We start from the raw sequence: 20,698 nt of genomic DNA, 5'->3' as shown, positions 1-20,698 counted from the left end.
CTCTAGAATGGCACACTGGGCGTATGTACAGCGTTGATGACTCCAACTCAGCTGTGTGGTCGTTGAGGACGAGGAGCGAGATAGGCAGTAGGGAGGGTCCAGTGGGCTGATGGATGATCTGTCCAAGAAGGAAGATCAGAGTTCGAGTTCGAATCCACCAGTTTTGCAACCAAGCTCGGAAGTTGACGCCCCGAGTCCGATAAAGGGGAAATCTCCATTCTTTGCGTCAAACCAACCGGAGCGGGACCGGACGAAATCCCGCAGTGCATCCGGAAGCAGGATCCGGGATCCTAGTTCTCCGGTTGTTAGGATCGGAGTGCTCGACCCCCCACATGGTGCAAAAATATCGACAGCAATGAGTCAAGTGGTGGATGTACGTAGTAGTGCAACACATCCACAGCGCCCACCTTCGAGACGGCTAATCTTGATTGTGGGAATGAGGGCCGCCAGCGACGGGCTTGCACTTCTTCGCAGTGTCAGTGACTAGTAGCCTTCGGGCGCATTATAATATATGGCGCAAGAATATGATACCTTTCCAATCGCGATTGCCAATGAATATGATAGGTTGACGGTACTGGGGAGAAGGTAGGGTAAGATAAGTCTCAAATTGTAGTGAAATATGTTCAAAGATTTGTGTGATCCAATTAATGGTATCATACCCTCACTCCATGCGGAGCGAATTCATTGTGAATGTATGGTATCATAATGTAACTACTAGCCTGCCATCAAATCCCTGTGCCTGAGAAAAGTAATAGCCGCGCTGGTTACTGAGCACCATCTTCTCCGTACCCTCCTCAATATAACTGACATTGAAGTGCGTATGCCCAAATGCCCATAATTTTACTAGTGGGCTCTTCCAAACCTCCTGTCCCGAGAGATCGCTGGCAAAGCCCGATGACAGCGCGCTGTTTACATGCCTTGGATCAAGTGCTCGCTGATCTTGAGTAACTGGGCTATGGTGCGTAAAAACCACGATCTTGCGATGAGGCTCAGAGGAAGTGATATGAGAAACTTGTCCATTTAACCACCCCAAGTCTGCTTCGTGAGCAGCTGTGTGATCGTCAACAGTCCAGTCCTTTATGTGGTAAAAGTCATTAAGGCCATAGCTGACGTGCTCCTTATGGGCCTCGCTCACACGCGAAAAGAGTGTGCACCCCAAGACAGTCACATCTGGTGAGATATCGTAGCGAGTCTGATCCAAGAAGACGAAAGAACCCAGAGTTCCTGAGCGTTCATCTTGTTCTGTTGAACGCCGACGATTGACAGACGCCGAGAATTGATGGAGGACTTGCTTTGTCTCCTCCCAGTTTGAATAATAGGGCTCGTGGTTCCCTAACAGGAAGAAAACAATCCGGAATTGGCGCAACTGGGTTTCCATGAATGTAAGGAACCCTGCATCCTTGACAACTCCTATGTCACCCAGGAGGGCAAGGTATGATGCTTTCGGCGAGATCTTGAACACATCGTAGGAAGGGGGATTTTCTAGATGTAAATCTGATAATATCTGGAATGTGGACATCGCGGCCTTACAACGCGTGCGGCAGGTTTCGCTTCTGGATTTATGTTATGGATAGATGTCTGCGGGATATCAACCAACCAGTTGCAGTTGCAAAGACCCGCCAAGTGTGGCTCAGTAGAAGGTGGCGGTGTTGATATGGTGTGGCGTAACACAGCCTCCTTTTTGGGTCATCCCTCCATTATCTAAGCGCTGGGCATAGGTCCACGGGTGCCCAGTGGATGATCTCATAAGAACCCCTCCTTGGCTAAGGTCTGAAAATAGATTTATCTCTTTCTCCTATTTCAACAATCCTCATTTCGCTTGTTGTACTTAAGAGGTGCTCCCAAGTCTCTTTCTACCAGCTTATCAACCATTGTCACATGCACGACGTCATAACCGTATTATCGGCACTTTAAATTGCGGGCAACCTTCACAAGATCGAAAGACACAAGCCCCTAAGCGTGACAACAACCAACACGATGTCGAGCACAGCAAACGATCCACGGCTGCTATACAGCGTCAATAACATCCGTGCTTTTCATATTCAAGATGGTGAGGAGCAGGACCTCACGCCGTCCGGTCCTCAAACGCTATCATTGCTAATGGTCCCCACCAACACCCCTGCTGCTGGCCCTGGGACAGATTGGCCTGAAGATTCACCGGAAGAGGATTTCTATCTTCATCTATACCTCCCACCTGAGCTCGACCTTGCGATACCAGCGACTACACAGATCTTTCACCAACCTCCTGACAGTTATCTGATTCCCCGCTGGGACATGGGTCCCGATGCTGGCGCTTTCATTCGCATTCAGTTCCCTAGCATTGGCACAGGTCCCAGCAACGTATCCCAGGATGACATTGATACATTTGAATCCATCCTTGCGCAGTGCACTGCATTCCTCGAGCGCACCCCGCACCCGAAAGGTCAGGACCATACTGCTTATAACCCGGCCGACTACGCACCCGGCGAGGGTTATGTCGGGACCCCAGATACAAACAAAGCAGATGCGCATGGGAGAATTGTACTCGTGGATGAAGAAAACGGCAGTGTGGTTGGAGAGCTAGGGGATGGCTACAACGTCGTTGAGGATGCCGACGTGAAGCCTGGTTCTAAAAGTAAGTGTTGAACTATCATAAAGTCCAATCGCAACTGACCATTATATCGCAAACAGGACCGGTAGGTATTGAAATCCCTGCAGAAGGTGGAGGCAACCAAGTCAGTGTCAGCAATGTCTCCGAAGAATACCTGGCAATGGCCCGGCACCCAGCATATAAGAACTCGACACTGGTCCAGAGTTCAGCTACAGCATCTCGTCTGCTCGTGACCGGATCGACGTATCTGGCAAGTGCCATCGCGAGCGGCGCGGAGAATTTCCAAAAGAAGACGCAGCCGAATCCCACGCCTCTAAAGTTCTCAGACGCTACTCACGCGCGCATCCGTAAGGTCGGCACTCTATCCAACGGAGCAGCTGATATTTCTGCTCGCACGGTCGGACAGGTCGGAAAGGTTGCACAGAACCTAGGTGCGTCATTAGCGCGCAGGCAAGAATCCGGCCGAAACAAGGGCGTCGACAGGCGCAACCCGCCATCCGATTACAAGCCCGGTGTGCTGAACAAATCAATGATCGCATTCTCAACCCTGGCCGACGGCATCGAGCAGGGCGCCCGGAACATGCTCTTCTCCGGTGCCGGAGCCGCCAGCTCCATGATCGGACACCGCTATGGCAACGAAGCAGGCTCCGTCGCAACCAACCTGACAGGCGGAATCAAGAACGTTGGATTGGTTTACATCGACGCCACGGGTGTCAGTCGCCGCGCGCTTTTGAAGTCTGTTGCCAAGGGCATGGTTGTTGGAAGAATGCGCGACGGCCAACAGGTTGTCGTCGGCGGTGGTGACGGCGGACAGGTTCCAGCTAACGCTGTGGAGGCTGCTTCCGGCCCCTCTGGCTTGAGCGCCCGAGACCCTGTTGTGCGGCGCGCGTCGCCTAACCCCACACCGCCTCCTGCATATGGTGCGTCGGGGACAATGTCCCTCGGCGGGTCATCCACGCCAGGGGGTAAGCGGTAAAGATTTGGGGGCTGGCGCGCATGGCAGTTACAGTGGGGTGAGCGAGATCTCGACTACGGAGATGTTTGGGTTATTTCAATTTTGTGACTTCGGTACGGCAGGCATTTCTCGCTTTTTGCAAGCTTTGATTGAGGCTTGATAATTCTTGAGTCTTGTCTATTTTACCTTTTTCGATACCTAGGTAGTGACGACATATCCACACATAATGTTCCGACCGCATCTTATGCACAGATCTGTCGCCAGATTTATTTCAAGGACCATTGGACGGAACTTGGTTCTGGCTAGGTGGCACAGCGCCCAAATAGGGGGAGCAGGGTTGACCGTCTTTTCTAGCCGCGATTTGATTTGTGTACGGAGTAGAGTCAGCAGACGAAATTCGAGGTGAGGGTGGTTGGGCTCGATGTAGGTAACGGCGATGATAACCATTGGACAGGGGTTGCTCATATGCGTTGCCTAGGTTCCGCTGGACGATCTGACTGATATTGATTGGATGATGGTACATCGTTGTAGAGGCGAAGACTGCCAGCGCATCGCTTGACAGTTGTCCACGGCCCACCTTAAGCCCCTTACCCAATGAGGGTTATCAGGGATAAAATGATGGTATCAAAGGTCTGACATTATGCCTGGCGTATCGATGACTCGGGCTGTCAAAAAAAGCAGAAAAAGTCTCGAAGATTTAGTTTAGCATCAATTACTGCATGCAGATAGATTTAAATGGAGACTGTGGGTAAGTGGATAGAGTACATGAAAAGATAGAGTAAGGTTTAGTGTTGCAGCCCGGACTATCCAGGAACCGCATCATGTACTCCATATGAACCTTGGAACATTCAATGTTTCAAGGTTGCACCTCAGTGAATATGAAATTTCAAGGTCCCAGAGGTCGAACAAGATCTGCTTTAGATCGGGATCCAACCATGGTTCTAGCTGTTCTTACCGTGGTCGGGCTGTGGTTCCAGGGTTCGTGCGGGTGGCTATGGCCCCTCTTAAATTTGCATATACTACTCCGGAGCTTCAAAGAGTTAAAACACGAAGCGAGAACTGTATACTGGCGCTAATTGTCAGCTTGATTAAGCTAAGGAGCTGAACTACTGCACGCCATTCTCACAGCTAATCTTTGGATCTTTTGAATCTCACTGGATTAATCTGAAAACCAGTGAAATTTCATGAAATTTCATAAATTCCAAATCAATCAAGTTGATTTAATTTATTTGTATAAAGAATTTGGCTAAACCAATGAAGAAGGAGAGAAAAGTGAGATCTGAACTTTTTTATTTTGAGTGGTTAATAATGACGATCGTCCTGAGGTGTCCACTCTATGAGTATTCGAAACAGCCGGTGCAACCCCCTATTTTTTGCTTCTTCCTTTCATGAAACCGAGCCCTCTAACAATATTAGCGCCTGGTCATGCTATTATTATTTCTGTTGAACCCACAGAGCACATTGTAACTCCATACACTCCTCTCCCTTCTTTAGCACATGCGAGGATCTCGGGACTCGAGCCCTTTTTAGCATAGGTTAGCACTGGCGCAAGGGATTCACGATCAATATAGCAATATATGGGCAACTAATATTGAATCCACTCTCTAGTTATACGCGCACACTACTTACATATGCAGTTTGTCTTTGTCTTTGTCGTCACCATCCTGGATGTATCATCGCCAAAGCCCTTCGGTAGCTGCCCTCGGGCCTATGTATATGTCTGGGTTTTCTGTCAGAAGATCTAACAAACGTTGACATATTATAAATACTAGTATGATATTGAAGTAGCCTCTCTCATCGTAAACTTATAGAGTATATGTAATTAAATAGAATTTCATATTCCATATGTATCCAAGTGCTCATATCAGCCAAACCCTCATCCAAGGCTCAAGAGCCAAAGACCCGCCTCCCCCAGACTAAGAGAAACTACCACTCGTATCTCACCTCCTCTTTTTCCCTCTTCACCTTCACATCCGGCCTTTCCCTCTACCCTTTGGGCTTTTCTTTTTCTTTTGGTCTGTTTTTCTTTTTGTTTCTTTGATTCTGTTCTTTGGGGGTATATTCTTCCCCCTTTTTCGATTCGGAAACCCCGACCGGTGCTTCCCGTCTTTTTCCTCCCCTCGCGCCCCCTGTCCGCCCCTCAGTATCCTATCTTCGACAATGTTCAACTGTTGTTGCAATTGAATCAGAATTCTGTTGATCAGGTCCGCAATCGCGTCTGAGACATTTGTTACCGCGTTTGCTCGATTTATCGGACAAAGTGCGACGCCAAACCTCAGGTCGTGGGTCTGGACAGAGGGGGACTCTGGAGTACTGCAGCGCAGGTATCTTTAACTTCCCTTTCGTTTTTCGAGAAACTTGTTGTTTTTCGACGCGTCTTTAGACCTGGAGAAGGTCGCGACCTGGTGTCTTTGGTGATATTCAACCCTCATCCAACGGTTTTTTGCGCGATTGGTCGTAAGCTAGTTTCCCCCCCCCCCCCCCCCCCCCATTCCTCCGATCGATCTCCTGCTGTCAGTTGCCCACCCCCCATTCCTGGGCAAAAGGCACATTTTTGGCGATTATCGATAAGAATCCGGGGAAATTTTCAAGCTGACAGATATCCCAATGTCTATAGATTGCGCTTTGAATAGTCATTTGGCGAGTGCGACCGGTCGCCCCAACCCCCCGACTTTTGCCAAACACCGCCGGGAGGACATTGTGCTCCCTCGCGCCAATTGTACCAATCGCAGTTGATACCAGAATCTTGTCAACGAGTGGCCACAGAAGCTGCCCTCGGACCGTCACACAGCAAGTCTCTTTAAGGCTTTGCGCATCTACTAGCACAAAGGTATGCTACCAGCCATGATGCAAATTGCCTCACAGCGCGTATCCGTCCTTCGCCAAACCATTCTATTTGCTAAGTAGTTCGCTAATTTCCACTAGCCGTTTCTGAGGCCGGTCCCGAACAGCTTTTTCGGCTATGAGCACTTCTCATCAGCAGGCCGTGCCACTCCCCGCTCATGCCTCAGCAATATTGACCAGCACATCATCTCCCGCCCAGAAGAATGTGCGCGCGCCCTATCCCGACATGCTAGGTGCACCGCCCATTCCTCCCCCGAGGACCTCTTCCACACACCACAGCCGCCGCAGTCCAAACGGAACCTCTACGGAGAAAACGAGTAGCTCTCGACAAGGGAAGAGCAGGTCTGATCGAAAGGAAAACCGTGATCGCACGCGTGACGACCGAAATGGCAGATCACGGAGGCACCAGCCCGAGGAGACCTCTCGCGAAGTACAACAGTCAAGGAAGGATCCACCAGTCACGGACCCCGCCGAGTCAGAAATGGGCAGTATATCTGGCCAGGGGAACTTTGTAAAAGAACCAAGCGCAGAGGTCAATTCTTTGCTGCCCAGCGACCATGTTGTGGACCAAGAAAGAGAACAGGTGCGACCAGCTGGCACAGAAAATGCTGCTGCATCTGGGTACGGTGCGACTAGCACCGATGGTGCGGAGGAGGCTCGTGGGCCTCGAAGTCGCCACGATTACAATAACGGAAACGTTATCAAGCGCAAGGAAACCACCTTTGGCTCGTACATTCTCGGACAAACCCTCGGCGAGGGTGAGTTTGGAAAGGTCAAGCTGGGATGGAAGCGCGATGGCAGCATTCAGGTGGCAATCAAACTCATCCGGAGAGACACACTGGGGACCAATCCTAGCAGACTACCGAAAATCTACCGCGAAATCTCTATTCTACGTGAGTTGGCGCACCCCAACATTGTGCGTCTCCACGAAATGGTGGAAACCGACCGTCACATTGGTATCATCATGGAATATGCGTCAGGAGGTGAACTGTTTGATTACATCTTGAATAATCGATATCTCAAGGATAACTCTGCACGCCGACTGTTTGCTCAGCTGGTTTCCGGAGTTGGTTATCTACACAAGAAGGGTATTGTGCACCGCGATCTCAAGTTGGAGAACTTGCTACTCGATCGAAATCGCAACATCATCATTACTGACTTCGGATTCGCCAACACCTTCGACCCGCTGGATCCTCTAGACGAGGAGATCGAGTATAACTTGACCAACAAAGAATATGTGAAACGGAAGCGGTTAGACAAGGTCGGTGGAAATGGGCTAAGGCGAGGTGATCTTATGCAGACCAGTTGTGGAAGCCCATGCTATGCAGCCCCAGAACTTGTCGTGAGCGATTCCTTATACACAGGCCGAAAGGTGGATGTATGGAGCTGTGGTGTTATTTTGGTATGTTTACACCCTACACCCGTCAGGATCTGACTCAACTAACCTGCTTGTGAAATTTAGTATGCCATGCTGGCGGGATACCTACCCTTCGATGACGACCCAGCGAACCCAGATGGTGACAACATAAATCTTCTTTACAAGTATATTGTCACTACTCCTCTCACATTCCCAGAATATGTCACACCACATGCGCGCGACCTATTAAGACGGATACTGGTCCCCGATCCTCGGAAACGTGCAGACCTGTTCGAGGTTGCCCGCCACAGCTGGCTCAGCGAGTTCTCGAACATTGTCTCTCATATCACAAGCAGCACGACAAACGTTGTAGACATTGCGAACACAACTATCCCGTCTGGTAAGGACTTGCTTTCTGCCGCAAGTGGTCAGGCTTCGGGTCACTTACAAAAATTTCCAGAAACCCAAAAAGAAGCACCCCCTCTCGTCCGCAGTGCCTCGGTACGCGAACCACCGAAGACACACCAGAACACCGCTCCTGCTGTTGGTGGCTTGAGCCATCATGCTGGAGATGTTTCTCAAGACCCGCCGTCCGAAAAGTCCAGGACCCCGCGCGATGCCAAGCGGAGGACGGTACAAGTCGAATATGTTGCTCCTCAATCACAAACGACCCGAGGAGAACCCCCGGTGGAACAGTCTGCATCACGCAGCCGGGTCCCGGCTCCATCTGAGACCCAGATTGCGGCTTCAGCACAGCAGCCGACAGAGCCTACGCACCAGCCTTCAGATGCACCGGCACCCAACCTCAACAAGCCGCTTCCCGGACACTTCCCACGCTCGACCTCGGACAACGTAGCACTTACTGGGCCGCAGACGACTGCGATGCCCCAAGGACCTCGGCCAGCCACCGGTGCTTCTATAAACTCCTTTGGGAACACTGGTCGTTTACCTTCACGCGGCTCCTATGGACAGCCAGTGGCCCCTACTGTTACCGCAACCAACACAGAAGGCCGCCTAGCACAGCCCAAGAGCAGGCAGTTTTCTCTTGCCCAGGATCCTGCGCAGGCATCGAGCACATCCATCGGTCGTCCAAGCACCCAGAACCAGCAGTTGCCTGCAACGTTCAATACTACTCCTCGACAAGAGCCGCCAAAGGGCCACAAGAGATCCAATACTGTTTCTAGCCTAAGCGAGAAGCTCTTCGGCCGTTCAGGCTCAATATTGGGTGGCCGTACGCAGTCTAATGCCACTCGTACAAAGCAGGACAAGCGTTACCCCCCTGTCAGCATGAAGGAGCCTCTACCGAGAGATAACTCCAGGATGTCTATCGACTCCCGCCGCTCGATGCAGTACCCCCATAACCGCAAGACAAGCGAGTCTGGCGCGGAAAACCGTCCTCGTCGGTTCTCATTACTCCCGCAATCCTTTTCTTTCCGGGGTTTCTCTAATACACGGGCTCAGACCCCCGAAGAAACCTCGCAGATCCCTCGCCCCGTCGACCCCCGTTCCCCGCAACGCCCCGCCACAGGCCCTGCAGGTCAGGCACAGGGTCGTTCTCGAGCGACAAGCTATGGCACGCAAGATGCCATGGGAATAGTTGACGAGGGACCTGGCGAGGATGTCCGTACCGAGCCTGAGCCGCTTAGCTACGAGGCTCAGATCGATCGACAGTTTGCAGACCTGGGATCTCAATTTGATCGCCAGAGTGGTTCCTTTGGAATTCCCTCGGCTGAGCAAGTCTACCAGAACTCGGCAGACCGCCCTGGTCACCAAAACCACTCGTCTAAGCCAAGCTACTACGATGATTACAACGGCCCGTATGACAGCGCCCCTAGGCAGTCGATGCAGGTTGGACGATTAGGACGTGGACCGGGTGTTCTGCAGAAAAACCACCGCAAATTTGCTGACGCCTATGAATATGAGCGTGATGGGTCTCATCATTCCGGCAGCTCTGGGGCAGCACGCAAGGTCATGGACTTCTTCCGGAGACGTGCCAAGTCTCGCGCCGGCGATGACCGTTGATATGCGGTTTAACAATAGATAAAAAGCAATTTTCCTTCTCAAACAGACTGACCGCTGAGATTGCATCGATCAAGCACCCCTGCGGTTTGAGCTTTGATCTTGGAAGCAGATTCAAACCCTATCATTCTGATGCTTCTTTTGAGTTGCTTGAAAGAGCAGCGAGGTTGTTTGGATACCCCGTGATACCCTGCTTTTGTCCCCTTCTTATGCATGGAGCGATTCCTCTTCATCCGTCGGGTGTTTGATTAATTATCTAGCATTTTCTTTATTTCCTTTGTCTAGCTACATTTTCCTTTCCTAATGTTTTGCTGTTGTTGTTCTCCCCGTTTTACCCCCATATGTGATTTTGCATTCCCTTCTACTGTTACTATTATCTCTGGCTGTAAAGTGAGACCTCATGTTCTTGTTCAGAGCATTTTATTATCCTTGTGAACTTTTATTTTTTCCCTTCTCATTGTTCCCTCTTAGCTTTTATTTGTTCCTCTATGGGAGGCTCTGTCAACGATAATGCAATTGTGACATTATTCGCATTCTTCTGTGGATCATTCCCCATGCTTCGTTCATGTGCGTGTATCTTAATGTGTGGCTTTTTCCTCTAAGGCGGGATGTTTCTGGCGGCTAGTTGTGCAGGCCTCGTTCCAGTTTTGTTGCTAGTTCTCGGTATTCTATTTCTAGGACCAGTAGTGTGGTCAGTACATTGATTCTACTTGACTTGAAGCTCCGATAATATCTTACTAGGCGAAGGACTGTATATCTACCTTGAAGCTGCTTAGCTAGGATGTAGATGTAGCATAACCAGGTTGATATTAGCTTTGCTCTCACCGCGGATTAGTCTATACTTTCAAACGCTCAACCTTTACCAGGTCAGCTTCCTTATTCAAGCTCTCAATCTCAGCAGTGGCAAAAGGAATACCCTCCGCCAACCGTTTCTCCTCGGTGATCATCTCGATCTCCCCAGGGAAATAGATTCGATCCACACCAGCCATCTTCTCCGAATCAACAACCCGCTGATAAAGATAATCCATCCTCCCCTTGAACTCCTCGATAGTCATAAACAAGTCCGGCTTAATAGCCACCAAGAAATGCCCCACATCAGCTGGCTTCGACGGATCATATGGATTGGTAACATGGCCAGCAAAAGCAGACCCGGAAAGCACACCGGAGAAAACATCCATCATAACAGATAGCGCAGACCCCTTCGGCCCACCCATAGGCAGCATAACACCCTGCAAAGCCTCAGCAGGATCATCCGTCCCTGCCCCATCCTTATCAAGCGCCCAATCGGTAGGGATCTTCTCCCCACGCCGAAGCGCCTTATAAATCTTCCCGCGAGCGGCAATGGAGGGCGCCATATCCAAGATAAACGGCCTGCCTTCTCCAGCCGGCGCTCCACACGCAATCGGCGACACACCCATTAGCTTCTCCTTCCCACCCCAAACCGGCAGCGCGGGCGAGCTATTCGTAAATACAAGCGACATCATATCAGCCTCCAGCGCCTGCTGCACCAGCCATGCCGACATGCCGAAGTGATTCGAGTGCTTGACGGAGACCATTCCGATACCGAAAATCTGGGCCATCGAGATGGCGAGCTTCATTCCCTCGTGCGCGGCTACGAAGCCGAACCCGTTGTGCGCGTCGACTTGTGCGACGGCGGGCGTCACTTGCCTGATTGTTGGGACGGCGCTTGGGTCAAGTGCGTTTTGTCGGATCCGTTCCATGTATGAGGGGATTCGGTTGCTGCCGTGTGTGTCTACGCCGCGGAGATCGGCTGATACGAGGCATTTGGAGACTATCTCTGCGTGCTCTGGTGATGTTTTGTTTGCGATGAGGATTTGCTTGACGAAGTTTTGGAGGTCTGTGTGGTTGATGTTGTGCATTTGTTGGAGTTTGTTGGGTTGGTCTGGCATTTTGGAGTTGGGTGTGGTTTTGCTCTGGCTTTTTGATTGTTTTACAGGTAGATTTGGAGTTGTAGTTTGCCGTTTTGACGACCTCGAGTTCTGTTGAGGTTCTCTTATAGACGCGGGACGGATCTGTTGCGAAGGACGCGGGGTGGGGCCGCACATGGGTATGGAAGTTATGTATAGTCCCATTTCGGAGTATTCCGTTGGTTATTCGCGAGAGGAAGCTTTGTTCTGTAATGGATATATGCTTTGGAATTGATAATGGCTTGAGATTCATGATATTCACATTCAATGGCTGTCAAGGGAAACTAGATGCTGGAGAGTTCATTCGGACAGGTTCCATGACGATCAAAAAGATATGTTGCTCAGATCTTTGTCCAGGAAAGAGCCGGTCTGAGAAATTTGGTTTCTTCGATTAAAGATGACTGTCCATCGACATACCTAGGTATAACTATGCGACCTGCCTAGATAGCCCTGGAGGTATTCAGTGTTGACCGATGACATCATTTTCGGCTGTGGGCGGCAATTGCCGTTCGGCAAAAACATCGCTCCTTCCCCCTTTTGCCGTTTGCCGTTTACCGTTTGCCGATAGAATCTCCAAACCATCCAAAATGCAACGTAGGGCGCGTGCTGTCTGCATCCGATGCCACAGTCAGAAGGTGCGTTGCTATTCATGAATATATACCTAGGTACTATTCATGAATATATACCTAGGTACTATCAAGACTAATAGCGATGAAGGTCCGTTGCAACTTAGAAGGTCGGCCAAGTGGCAGCTGCAGCCGTTGCGAGTATACAGGCCATATATGTCAGTAAGGCTACGTAATGCTATAAATTCCTTCAATCCTATAGACTGACCTGGGAGACCTCGCATTGGGACTCGAGAGCAAAGGAGAGCCCTCCGTTCTTCACTTCTTTTGTCAGATACAACTCTCCTGTCGCCAAGTCGCGTGGTCCCATCTGTGACAAAGGATACCACAGCAGAAGCCACACCGTCACCTTTTCGTCCTCTTGGACACCGGGACATAAGCTCTTTGGGACATGAAAATGCCAATGGCTCTCAACAGCCGAGTTCTATTGATGGAGGCCAGCTCAGTCTAGACATAAGCCAATCTTGTCGCCTTCCACCTCTCGTCATCGCCCAAGCACTTACTGATTTCTATTTCCGTGAGCTGTTCTACCTCGTCCCTGTTTTAGATCGTGGACAATCTGAGATAGAAACCTCTAATTTGCTACAGCAATGTCTGTATTTCGCGGGGAGTACCATGCGTCAAACAGCAGGACCAGCCGAGTGGACCACATTTGCCATTTACGGGAGGATCAAAACATTGCTCTTTCTGCACCATGACCTTGCTCCGTTGAATATGCTCAGCGCACTTTGCATCCTCACCACCTGGCTTCCATATTCTCCTGACGCGATAGTACTGGACAACCCGTGGCAATGGGCTGGCATGGCAATCCGACTCGCGATTCAGTTGCACTTGCACGAGAAGGAGACATACAACAAATTAGAGGATCCTGGAAGAGCACGCAGAATGTGGTGGTATCTATTCATCAACGATACTATGCAGACGGCTTGCTGTGGTCGTCCTGCAATGTTTCCCTTGGAAACCTCTGTGCCACTGCCTGCTCCCAGTGACTTCAAAGATCCCGATCTCGGATCGCACGTTTTCTGCCAGTTGACAAATCTCTGCACAAAACTTAAAAAGGTCCAGGACTTGGCCAGACTTGATAACGCCTCACCAGAGCAGGTGTATCTGAGCCTGGACGGACTAAGACTGTTGAGAGAAGAGTTCCCTGTCGAAATGCAATTGTTCCATATCGAAACTAGACAACCGTACAGCCGCCCTGTTCTTGAGCTCCATATATTCTACCTGGTGACTGTTATCTTGGCGTGCTTTCTCGGCCGCCGGCACAACCCCTCATTGTTCAAGTACGCTTCAATGGTCGCCTCGTCCTGCATTTCTCGCCTCTATGAAGAGATCCTGTATCACGAGGACGTCAAATATCTGTTGCCAATCCATTCTTGGGCTAATCTCGTTGCCGGAATCCCACGGGCCTTCACCGACAATGATGTATTGAACCCAGACCGAGACCAGGAGCTCAGAATCAGCAAACATGTGCTGAAAATTATGAGTGAGAAGCATACCTCCGCTGGTTTGGCACTCAGCAAGATCGACGGATTCAACAACATGCGCGCAGATGCGTTTCCCGCTCAAACCGAAAGTACTTGGGGTGCTGTTCAGGTGCCTGGGCAAATGCAACTGGCTCAGCTCTTCCCTTTCCCCTCTAGCTTTTGCCCTATGCTTGGGCTGCTAAGGTCTGCAGAAACTAGCGTAAACGAAACACCGGATACGCTTCTCACTTTACCCATGGATAGCAATGATTGGCCGATAGATTGGTCTTCTTTCTTATTTGACAGTCCTATGAGCGTCTGAGATATGGAGAAAAATATACTAGTTGCAAGGGATATTTTTGCTATTGGAATCTCCATAACCTTGGAACATTATGTGGCCTTAATAATATCCGACTACACAGTGCTCTATCTGTATGGATCACCACAATATGCTGCACTCATTATATCCACTCTGTCAGGGGTAACTCTTGGAAATACAGGTCTCGTCTTCTTTCATATCAACCCACTTCCAACAAGCTTCCCACATAGCTTCACATCTTCCCGCGTCTTCGCTTACACGCGCAGGGAGCTGAGGCTTCGTTCCATTGAAATGGCCCCTGACAGATGCATACTCAGGGGCCAAAGCCAACGCTAGGATATCTCGGGCTGAGTCGGAATTTGACCGAAGCCTGTTAGTGAAAAGCCTGGTCACTGGTAGCGAAAATGCGAGCAGCTTAAACAAGACACGAGTGGATGAGCGCTGGGCGTCATGGGCCCGGGAGTCCACAAGGCCACCTGGGTCCATAGCAGTCACGGTGATCTTGCTGAATTGTGGATTCTAGAAACGGAATTAGTGGATCCTCTTGCATTCTGAGAAAGTTGCTACTACCTGTTGAAGCCGTCGGTTTAAACTCCGCATAAACATGACATTGGCCAGCTTGCTGTTTCCGTATCGTCGCCAGCCCATGTCATGTTCTGTTCCAGCCTCATCTGCGCCGGGTCTGATCAACGAATCAAGATTCTCATCGGAGGGAAGTTCTGCACCCAGTTTGGAAAAAGCGTTGGGGTGTTCAGGATCGTGAACTTCAGAGCTAAGCATGACCACTCGACCAGTCTCGGGATCCATGCTCCGCAGAAGTTTGAGAACCAGCAAAAAGTGCGAAAGATGATTGACTTGGAATGTTGATTCCATTGAATCTTTCGAAAATTGCAGACCTTCTAGAGACCATGTAAACGCGTTGCAGATGATGGCGGAGATGCGTGGAAGCTCGTTAGATTCCACCAGGCCAGCAATCTTGTTCGAGAATGCTCGTACTTCTGAAATAGAGTTCAGATCCACGCTTTTGATCAGGAGCTTGGTAGAAGGATACTGATGGGCCATCTCTTCCAGTCGAAGCAAATGGGGGCCTTTGGGGGATTTTGATGCATTTCGTAAAGTGCCAACGATGGTCAAGGAGGAATGCGATGACAGAAGTTGTTGCACCGCTTCAAGTGCGAGCGAGCCGGTTGCGCCGGTGATAATCACTGTGCTCGCCATATTTGCGGAGTTCGTACAAGAAGAAATGGTTGAGAGAGCAGAGAAGAGCATAATATAATAATGCTGTAATGCGGCAAATCAACCAATCATGAATATTGCCGAACATTCGGCTAAGTGTACGGCAATCAATCCCCTTCATCAGGTCTCAAGGCCAGGCCCTGAAAGAGAAGACAAGAGATTTGGAAAGAATCATAAAGAAAATAGTGCGTCTAGATAGACTATTGCAACATTGTAAAACTGATTTTGTCGAACAATTTTTGAGGAATATTGATTGAAGGCCCACGGGTTCTAAAGCGTTGACTCGCTGTGTATGAGTGTTCCGGTTGTGTACTCGGTCAAGGAAGTGTATTTCGCACTCCCAACAGTTCATACCGGGCAAATTGCTGCCGCTGAAAGTTCCACGACACTATCAGATTATTGACAAAGGCCAAGCCCCCAATAATCCCGACCAACAAAACCCCGACCAGAGGTCCGAGGATTGCAAAAACTGTAAATCCATAGGAAGCGTCCTGGAATGGTGAATTGAAGCCTAAACGATCGGTAGCCAGTCCAACTTGCATCGCCGTCAACACTAAGGCAACGTAGATAGTCGCCGCAGTCAGCGGAGTCAAATAGTCGTAAAACAGCTCACCGTACGTCTGGTAGGTGAACTGATAGCCGCTCAAGACGTTAGCATGGCGGATTGCGTAGATTTGGTTAAGTCGCGACAGTCTCAGCTCTCCAAACAAATACCGCGAGTTGATATTCCCGGGGCTGGTCACATCGTTCTTCAACAACTGCTGGTTCAGCTTGAGCCACATATCCCAGGCGATAGTGTCCGGCAATAGATGGTAGTTTTGTGCAATGAGGAAATCACTTTCGAATTGTACAAGGGCCATATAAGAAGATAAGAATCCAAGAGCGCATTTGTATAGCTCTCGCGAACACGCCTGCTCTTGGCAAACCGGTTCGCCTGGCGAAGCACAACAGGGTCCCTTACAGACAAGATGCGACTCCCAGAACTGAGGATCGAGAAGATAACGTGGTAGTGGCTTCAGATGGATACGCCAAGAGTGCTCCCAGACCATATGCATGTCAATTCTCTCGTCCACGGCAATTTTCCGCGAAGTTGCAATCTGGTAATTTAGAGGCTTGGGCGGTATTGGTTGTCCAGCCAGCCATAGATATTGGTCGATTTTATTTAGTTTATTGACCAGCAGGTCCTTCTTCAAGAATCGTTGGATCTCTTCCGTGGGGCTCACGAGTTTATGATCCGTTCGAGCAGAGGCTGGGAGAAGACGAGCGGGATCCAGCACGTTGTCGATGAATGCATCTTTGCTGAATGGTAATTGAGACATCGGTAATCTAGGAGATTATATGTCGAGATGTCACTGAAAGATGAAAATGATAAGACGAGAGGAATCAACAGCCCCACCGCACTGGGGCTTGGCGTTGGGCAACGTGATGATCACTGACTCTGAGATTGCTGCCTTCAGGGCTGATACGGGGTTTCTTATAATCAGCTGCAAATTATTTCCAGAGTCTTCACAACCCATGATGGCTCCTCTAACAATCATAGTCACGGGCAAATCATCCGTCACCCACGCCCCAGAACGTGGCACCATCAGATTCTCAGTAAAGGGAAATGGCCCCCAGCAAGATCAAGTCGCCTCCCTAGTGGCATCATTATCGACTAGCCTACAAAACTGGTTCAAATCAACCTTTCACTCCTGGTCCGACGATCATCCCGACCCCCCTCTGACCAAATTCTCATCCACCAGTATCAAAACCTGGACAAAGTCAACAGATAAACACGACCAGCCCGTGCAAAATCTGCACTATGCGAGTATATCCTTCAAAGCTGTCTTCCGCGACTTCACGAAGTTGAACCAGGCGATCGAAGAATTGCTAGGCTACCACAAGGTGGAGATCGACGGCCTGGATTGGAGTCTCACCGACGAAACTGGCAGACAACTGGCTTCCAATGCGCGCAAATTGGCATTGCGCGATGCTATTCAACAAGCCGATGACTATTCAGAAGTGCTTGGACGCCAGGTCTCGGTCGTGGAAATTACCGACCATGGAATGAGCCCCTACAGGGCTACCCACAGAGACTTGATGATGGCTCCTAGTTTTGGTGGTCACCCTGGGGAGGACCCTGCCCCGCTAGATCTTACGCCTCAGGATATTGACGTCGAAAGCCAGGTCAATGTTACTTTTCAGGCTGCATGAGATGTGAGGTGTTTGACTCGATTCGTTTTCAACCTAGCCGATGACCCACAGGCATCAGTGACACCTGAGCTAAATGGTTTTATCAAGATCTCTTGAATACGTGACATATCCGGATTATTATATCCAAATCTTCTATTATCCTCAATTAGCATGAAAGACCTCCCACATGAGGGTGTCGAAGTCCGGAGCTCCGCTGAAGTCCATAAAGCCCCCGGGCATGGAATCATGCAGCCAATTCATAGAATCAGCGTGGTCGTGATCATCCATGAAGGAGTTCAGCGGGAGGCTTTCTACACCCGAGTCAGCACGAAGTGTAGAAGGCAGCTCCATTCCCTCATTGGAAGTCTGAATTCTCTGTGTCCTTCCTGTGCCGGAAGTCGATTGGTTCTTGCTTCTGGTCGAGCTTGAAGGGGCTTCTAAGTTTCGCATCCGGATAAGCCTCTGAACAGTTGCACCAGATAACTCATGGATGCAATCCCTTGCGCGCTTAGCCTCAGCCCAGTATTCCCCAATGCTGCTTAGGATATTTAGACTTATGCTCGTGTCAGCGACCACCTCATCAATCTGCACCTCGGATGCAACATGGGGCAGTCTCCATAAGCAGTGTAGCATTATCAGCGTACCCAAGAAGACGGAGTGAACAATGAGTCGGCTGTATAAGAGAGCTTCCTGTCGGTAAAGCTCTCCAAACCCGCGGAGAAGATCTACAGCATGCTGGAAACATCGTGCGAGCACCTCTTCCGATGGCTCGGGAATCCCGGGGCTAGGCCTTAGCACCAGTATCATCATTTCGTGATACTTAGTTTCACATATTTTCGTGATAGCATCGTCTCCAGCTCCACGTGGGATGTCTGCAAACCAGGTCTGAAGGCGTTCGACCATCTCTTTCTGCCACAGATGGATGTCGGGCACTGGGGGGTACGCGTATCGGGGAGGATCTCTGCAGATGCTATGCATAACATATTTGATCTCAGAGTTGATGCGGGCAAGTTTGAACAGGTGGATAGAAAATGTCATGTGAGAAGTTGTGGGATTTGGCGATGTTCCATCGCAAGTTGAGTCGGAGAGATCACTATCAGAGACATCTGAAGGGAGCTGAAGTACTGTTAGCTAAGATCGGCCCTGGAAGAAATGTATCGAAGCACATACCCGAAGCTCGCACGCTTCATCTCTCACACCGATCGGTCGACCCATCATAGTCCCCAAGGTACGATCAAAGCTGTATACAACCCAGAAGATGCGAGTTCGCATTTCCTGCTCCAAGAATGATATTGAGAATGTCGATGATGCACGAACGTCACGCTGAAGGCCCAGGTCAATTAGGGAGCCCAAGCATTGGTAATTCAGGCTCTAGACGTTGATGTCGCATGAGGGGTTATGAAGTCCGTATACCATCAGTAAGAGCAGACTTTGCAATCCTTCCAAAGAGCCATCAGCACATGCACGCTCGAAATACCGGGTAGCTGCTGTGTAATACCCCTCGGCTGGAAGAGGTATTCTAAATCGCCTAGAGAGATCCGAGGCTGCTACTGCGAGAACCATGTAGACGTGAAAGGCATCCGCTGGGCTGGGGGTGACTTCATTGCTATACATTCTCTGGAGCCTTGTCATGTGGGTCGGTTGGTGTAGAAACGGGTACACGAGATGTACCGAAGCAAAGTACTTTGAAGTAAGCTCCTCCGCGTCTTCTTTGCGACTTGGGAGTGGCGCTGGGCTATTGAAAAATTCAGATGAAAGCGACATTGGCTTATTTGCGTTGCCATGATTCCCCGATGGTCCCGGCCGTCGGCCAGCACTTGAAAACATGAGGTTTGCTAGGAAATATCCACTTGAGGGACCGATGTACCTCGGCTCTCCTGAGGAAAGAGAGACAAGCCCAATTTCGTGGGCCGGTCTTGAATGTGCTCGAGATGGTTGCCGATCTGCTGACCCGGGTTGTTCATGGTGAGGTGTTGCTGACCGGCCTATGCGGGCACTCTGTGGAATGGTAGACTCAAGTTGAGTTCTTCCCTCCGTTGGTTCGAGTTGCGAGATATCTGATAGGTCTAGTTGCGGGCCATCCTCTAGCCGGACCGTTGGATTCCGTTCCTTTACCAATGACTCTAGCCACTGCACTCGCTTTTGTAGGTTTGCAATGTACCTAATCAGCTCTTAGTATCAAAGGGATAAAGAGAAACGAGGAGGAAGTATTCATGTGACTCGGAGGTAATAATACGTACGTGCGATTAACCTCCTGTTTTCCATCGTTCATACAGGCAACATTAGCCTTTCTGCACGATGCGCACCGGGGAAGATCTCCGTCATCTCGGAGATCTCGCGGATCTCGCGAGACATGGCATCGGATTTTCCGACGCTGACATCTCACACACGCGGCGCGGTTCCGAGACCGCCGTGGAGAGTCCATGACAGGGTTGACAGGGTCCCTTATGAGCGTTGAATTTGCCGATTCATGAATATGAGAAAGAGAAGTTAGAATTAACAGTGCCCATCAGAATGAAAAGTCTTCGCAAAGAGGAAAATACTGGAGTCGATGATGTTCGGGTCAAGGCGGGAAGCTTCCGCTAGGGACGGATGGCATCCGTCGCGTCATTTAAATGAGAACTACATTTCGATTTAGCCATTCTATAAGTCCATCGCATTAATTTATTTTTGTTAAAACTGATACGTTTCAGAATGGTTCTCGTTCACATCGGTATGGCTCAGCCCCGAAACTAACCAAGTACTTAATTGACTTCAAAACAGTTCTATTCAAATTCCGCGCGGACGTCGGAGACGAAGTGAAGCAGGAGTTTCTTTCCCAAATAAAGACACTAAAATCCTTGCCCTGCGTAAAAGGTCAGAGGCTTGTTGTTGGAGGTCCATCAATCACAACCCCAATCGAAAAAAGCAAAGGATTTCAATACGCTCTAGTGAGCTACCACAACGATCGAGCAGCATTGGCTGAGTACCAGGCTAGCAGTGAGCATGAAAGGTAAGAGGTATTCTTTAAAACGTCAAATCCGTATGAATAAGGGGAACTTATGTTATTTAGGGTCACAAGCACATACTTTATTCCTTATAAGGAGGATCTAGTCCGGTTTGACTTTGAGACCGACCAAGTTGATGAGGCGCTGCTTGGGTTTTGATATATCCAATGACACATATTTGGGAAATGGACAAAGGGTG

General features: G+C 49.8%; 10 protein-coding genes across 10 annotated transcripts; 5 read left to right on the top strand and 5 right to left on the bottom strand.

Annotated features, from left to right (window-relative positions):
* Window positions 1–700: 700 nt before the first annotated feature.
* N7525_010379 (Ser/Thr protein phosphatase superfamily) lies at window positions 701–1,519 on the bottom strand (the record flags this gene model as incomplete). The annotated part of the gene is made up of 1 exon (XM_002561615.1): window positions 701–1,519. One exon carries the CDS (start codon window positions 1,517–1,519, stop codon window positions 701–703), a length of 819 nt encoding a protein of 272 aa, XP_002561661.1.
* Window positions 1,520–1,977: 458 nt separating this feature from the next.
* N7525_010378 (senescence-associated domain-containing protein) lies at window positions 1,978–3,566 on the top strand (the record flags this gene model as incomplete). The annotated part of the gene is made up of 2 exons (XM_002561614.2): window positions 1,978–2,614; window positions 2,671–3,566. 2 exons carry the CDS (start codon window positions 1,978–1,980, stop codon window positions 3,564–3,566), a joined length of 1,533 nt encoding a protein of 510 aa, XP_002561660.2.
* A 2,941-nt stretch (window positions 3,567–6,507) lies between these two features.
* Window positions 6,508–9,768, top strand: N7525_010377 (serine/threonine-protein kinase; the record flags this gene model as incomplete). Its single annotated transcript, XM_002561613.1, has 2 exons — window positions 6,508–7,791; window positions 7,852–9,768. The coding sequence occupies 2 exons, from the start codon at window positions 6,508–6,510 to the stop codon at window positions 9,766–9,768; spliced, it is 3,201 nt and encodes a 1,066-aa protein (XP_002561659.1).
* An 833-nt stretch (window positions 9,769–10,601) lies between these two features.
* N7525_010376 (Ldh family oxidoreductase) lies at window positions 10,602–11,675 on the bottom strand (the record flags this gene model as incomplete). Its single annotated transcript, XM_002561612.1, has 1 exon — window positions 10,602–11,675. One exon carries the CDS (start codon window positions 11,673–11,675, stop codon window positions 10,602–10,604), a length of 1,074 nt encoding a protein of 357 aa, XP_002561658.1.
* Window positions 11,676–12,934: 1,259 nt separating this feature from the next.
* Window positions 12,935–14,107, top strand: N7525_010375 (fungal specific transcription factor domain-containing protein; the record flags this gene model as incomplete). Its single annotated transcript, XM_061215072.1, has 1 exon — window positions 12,935–14,107. One exon carries the CDS (start codon window positions 12,935–12,937, stop codon window positions 14,105–14,107), a length of 1,173 nt encoding a protein of 390 aa, XP_061067584.1.
* A 153-nt stretch (window positions 14,108–14,260) lies between these two features.
* N7525_010374 (uncharacterized protein) lies at window positions 14,261–15,322 on the bottom strand (the record flags this gene model as incomplete). Its single annotated transcript, XM_002561610.1, has 2 exons — window positions 14,261–14,623; window positions 14,675–15,322. 2 exons carry the CDS (start codon window positions 15,320–15,322, stop codon window positions 14,261–14,263), a joined length of 1,011 nt encoding a protein of 336 aa, XP_002561656.1.
* Window positions 15,323–15,657: 335 nt separating this feature from the next.
* Window positions 15,658–16,659, bottom strand: N7525_010373 (uncharacterized protein; the record flags this gene model as incomplete). Its single annotated transcript, XM_002561609.1, has 1 exon — window positions 15,658–16,659. One exon carries the CDS (start codon window positions 16,657–16,659, stop codon window positions 15,658–15,660), a length of 1,002 nt encoding a protein of 333 aa, XP_002561655.1.
* Window positions 16,660–16,858: 199 nt separating this feature from the next.
* N7525_010372 (SIMPL domain-containing protein) lies at window positions 16,859–17,533 on the top strand (the record flags this gene model as incomplete). Its single annotated transcript, XM_002561608.2, has 1 exon — window positions 16,859–17,533. The coding sequence occupies one exon, from the start codon at window positions 16,859–16,861 to the stop codon at window positions 17,531–17,533; it is 675 nt and encodes a 224-aa protein (XP_002561654.2).
* A 141-nt stretch (window positions 17,534–17,674) lies between these two features.
* N7525_010371 (fungal specific transcription factor domain-containing protein) lies at window positions 17,675–19,867 on the bottom strand (the record flags this gene model as incomplete). Its single annotated transcript, XM_061215071.1, has 3 exons — window positions 17,675–18,628; window positions 18,683–18,835; window positions 19,787–19,867. 3 exons carry the CDS (start codon window positions 19,865–19,867, stop codon window positions 17,675–17,677), a joined length of 1,188 nt encoding a protein of 395 aa, XP_061067583.1.
* A 339-nt stretch (window positions 19,868–20,206) lies between these two features.
* On the top strand, window positions 20,207–20,658 carry N7525_010370 (Dabb family protein; the record flags this gene model as incomplete). Its single annotated transcript, XM_002561606.1, has 3 exons — window positions 20,207–20,225; window positions 20,276–20,504; window positions 20,565–20,658. The coding sequence occupies 3 exons, from the start codon at window positions 20,207–20,209 to the stop codon at window positions 20,656–20,658; spliced, it is 342 nt and encodes a 113-aa protein (XP_002561652.1).
* Between the last annotated feature and the right edge of the window lie 40 nt (window positions 20,659–20,698).

This window comes from Penicillium rubens (assembly GCF_028828025.1).
Source record: "Penicillium rubens strain IBT 27055 chromosome Unknown utg000004l_segment0_segment0, whole genome shotgun sequence".
Taxonomy (NCBI): Eukaryota; Fungi; Ascomycota; class Eurotiomycetes; order Eurotiales; family Aspergillaceae; genus Penicillium; species Penicillium rubens.
Note: the sequence above shows the minus strand (reverse complement) of the source record. Positions and strands in the feature narration are given on the sequence as shown.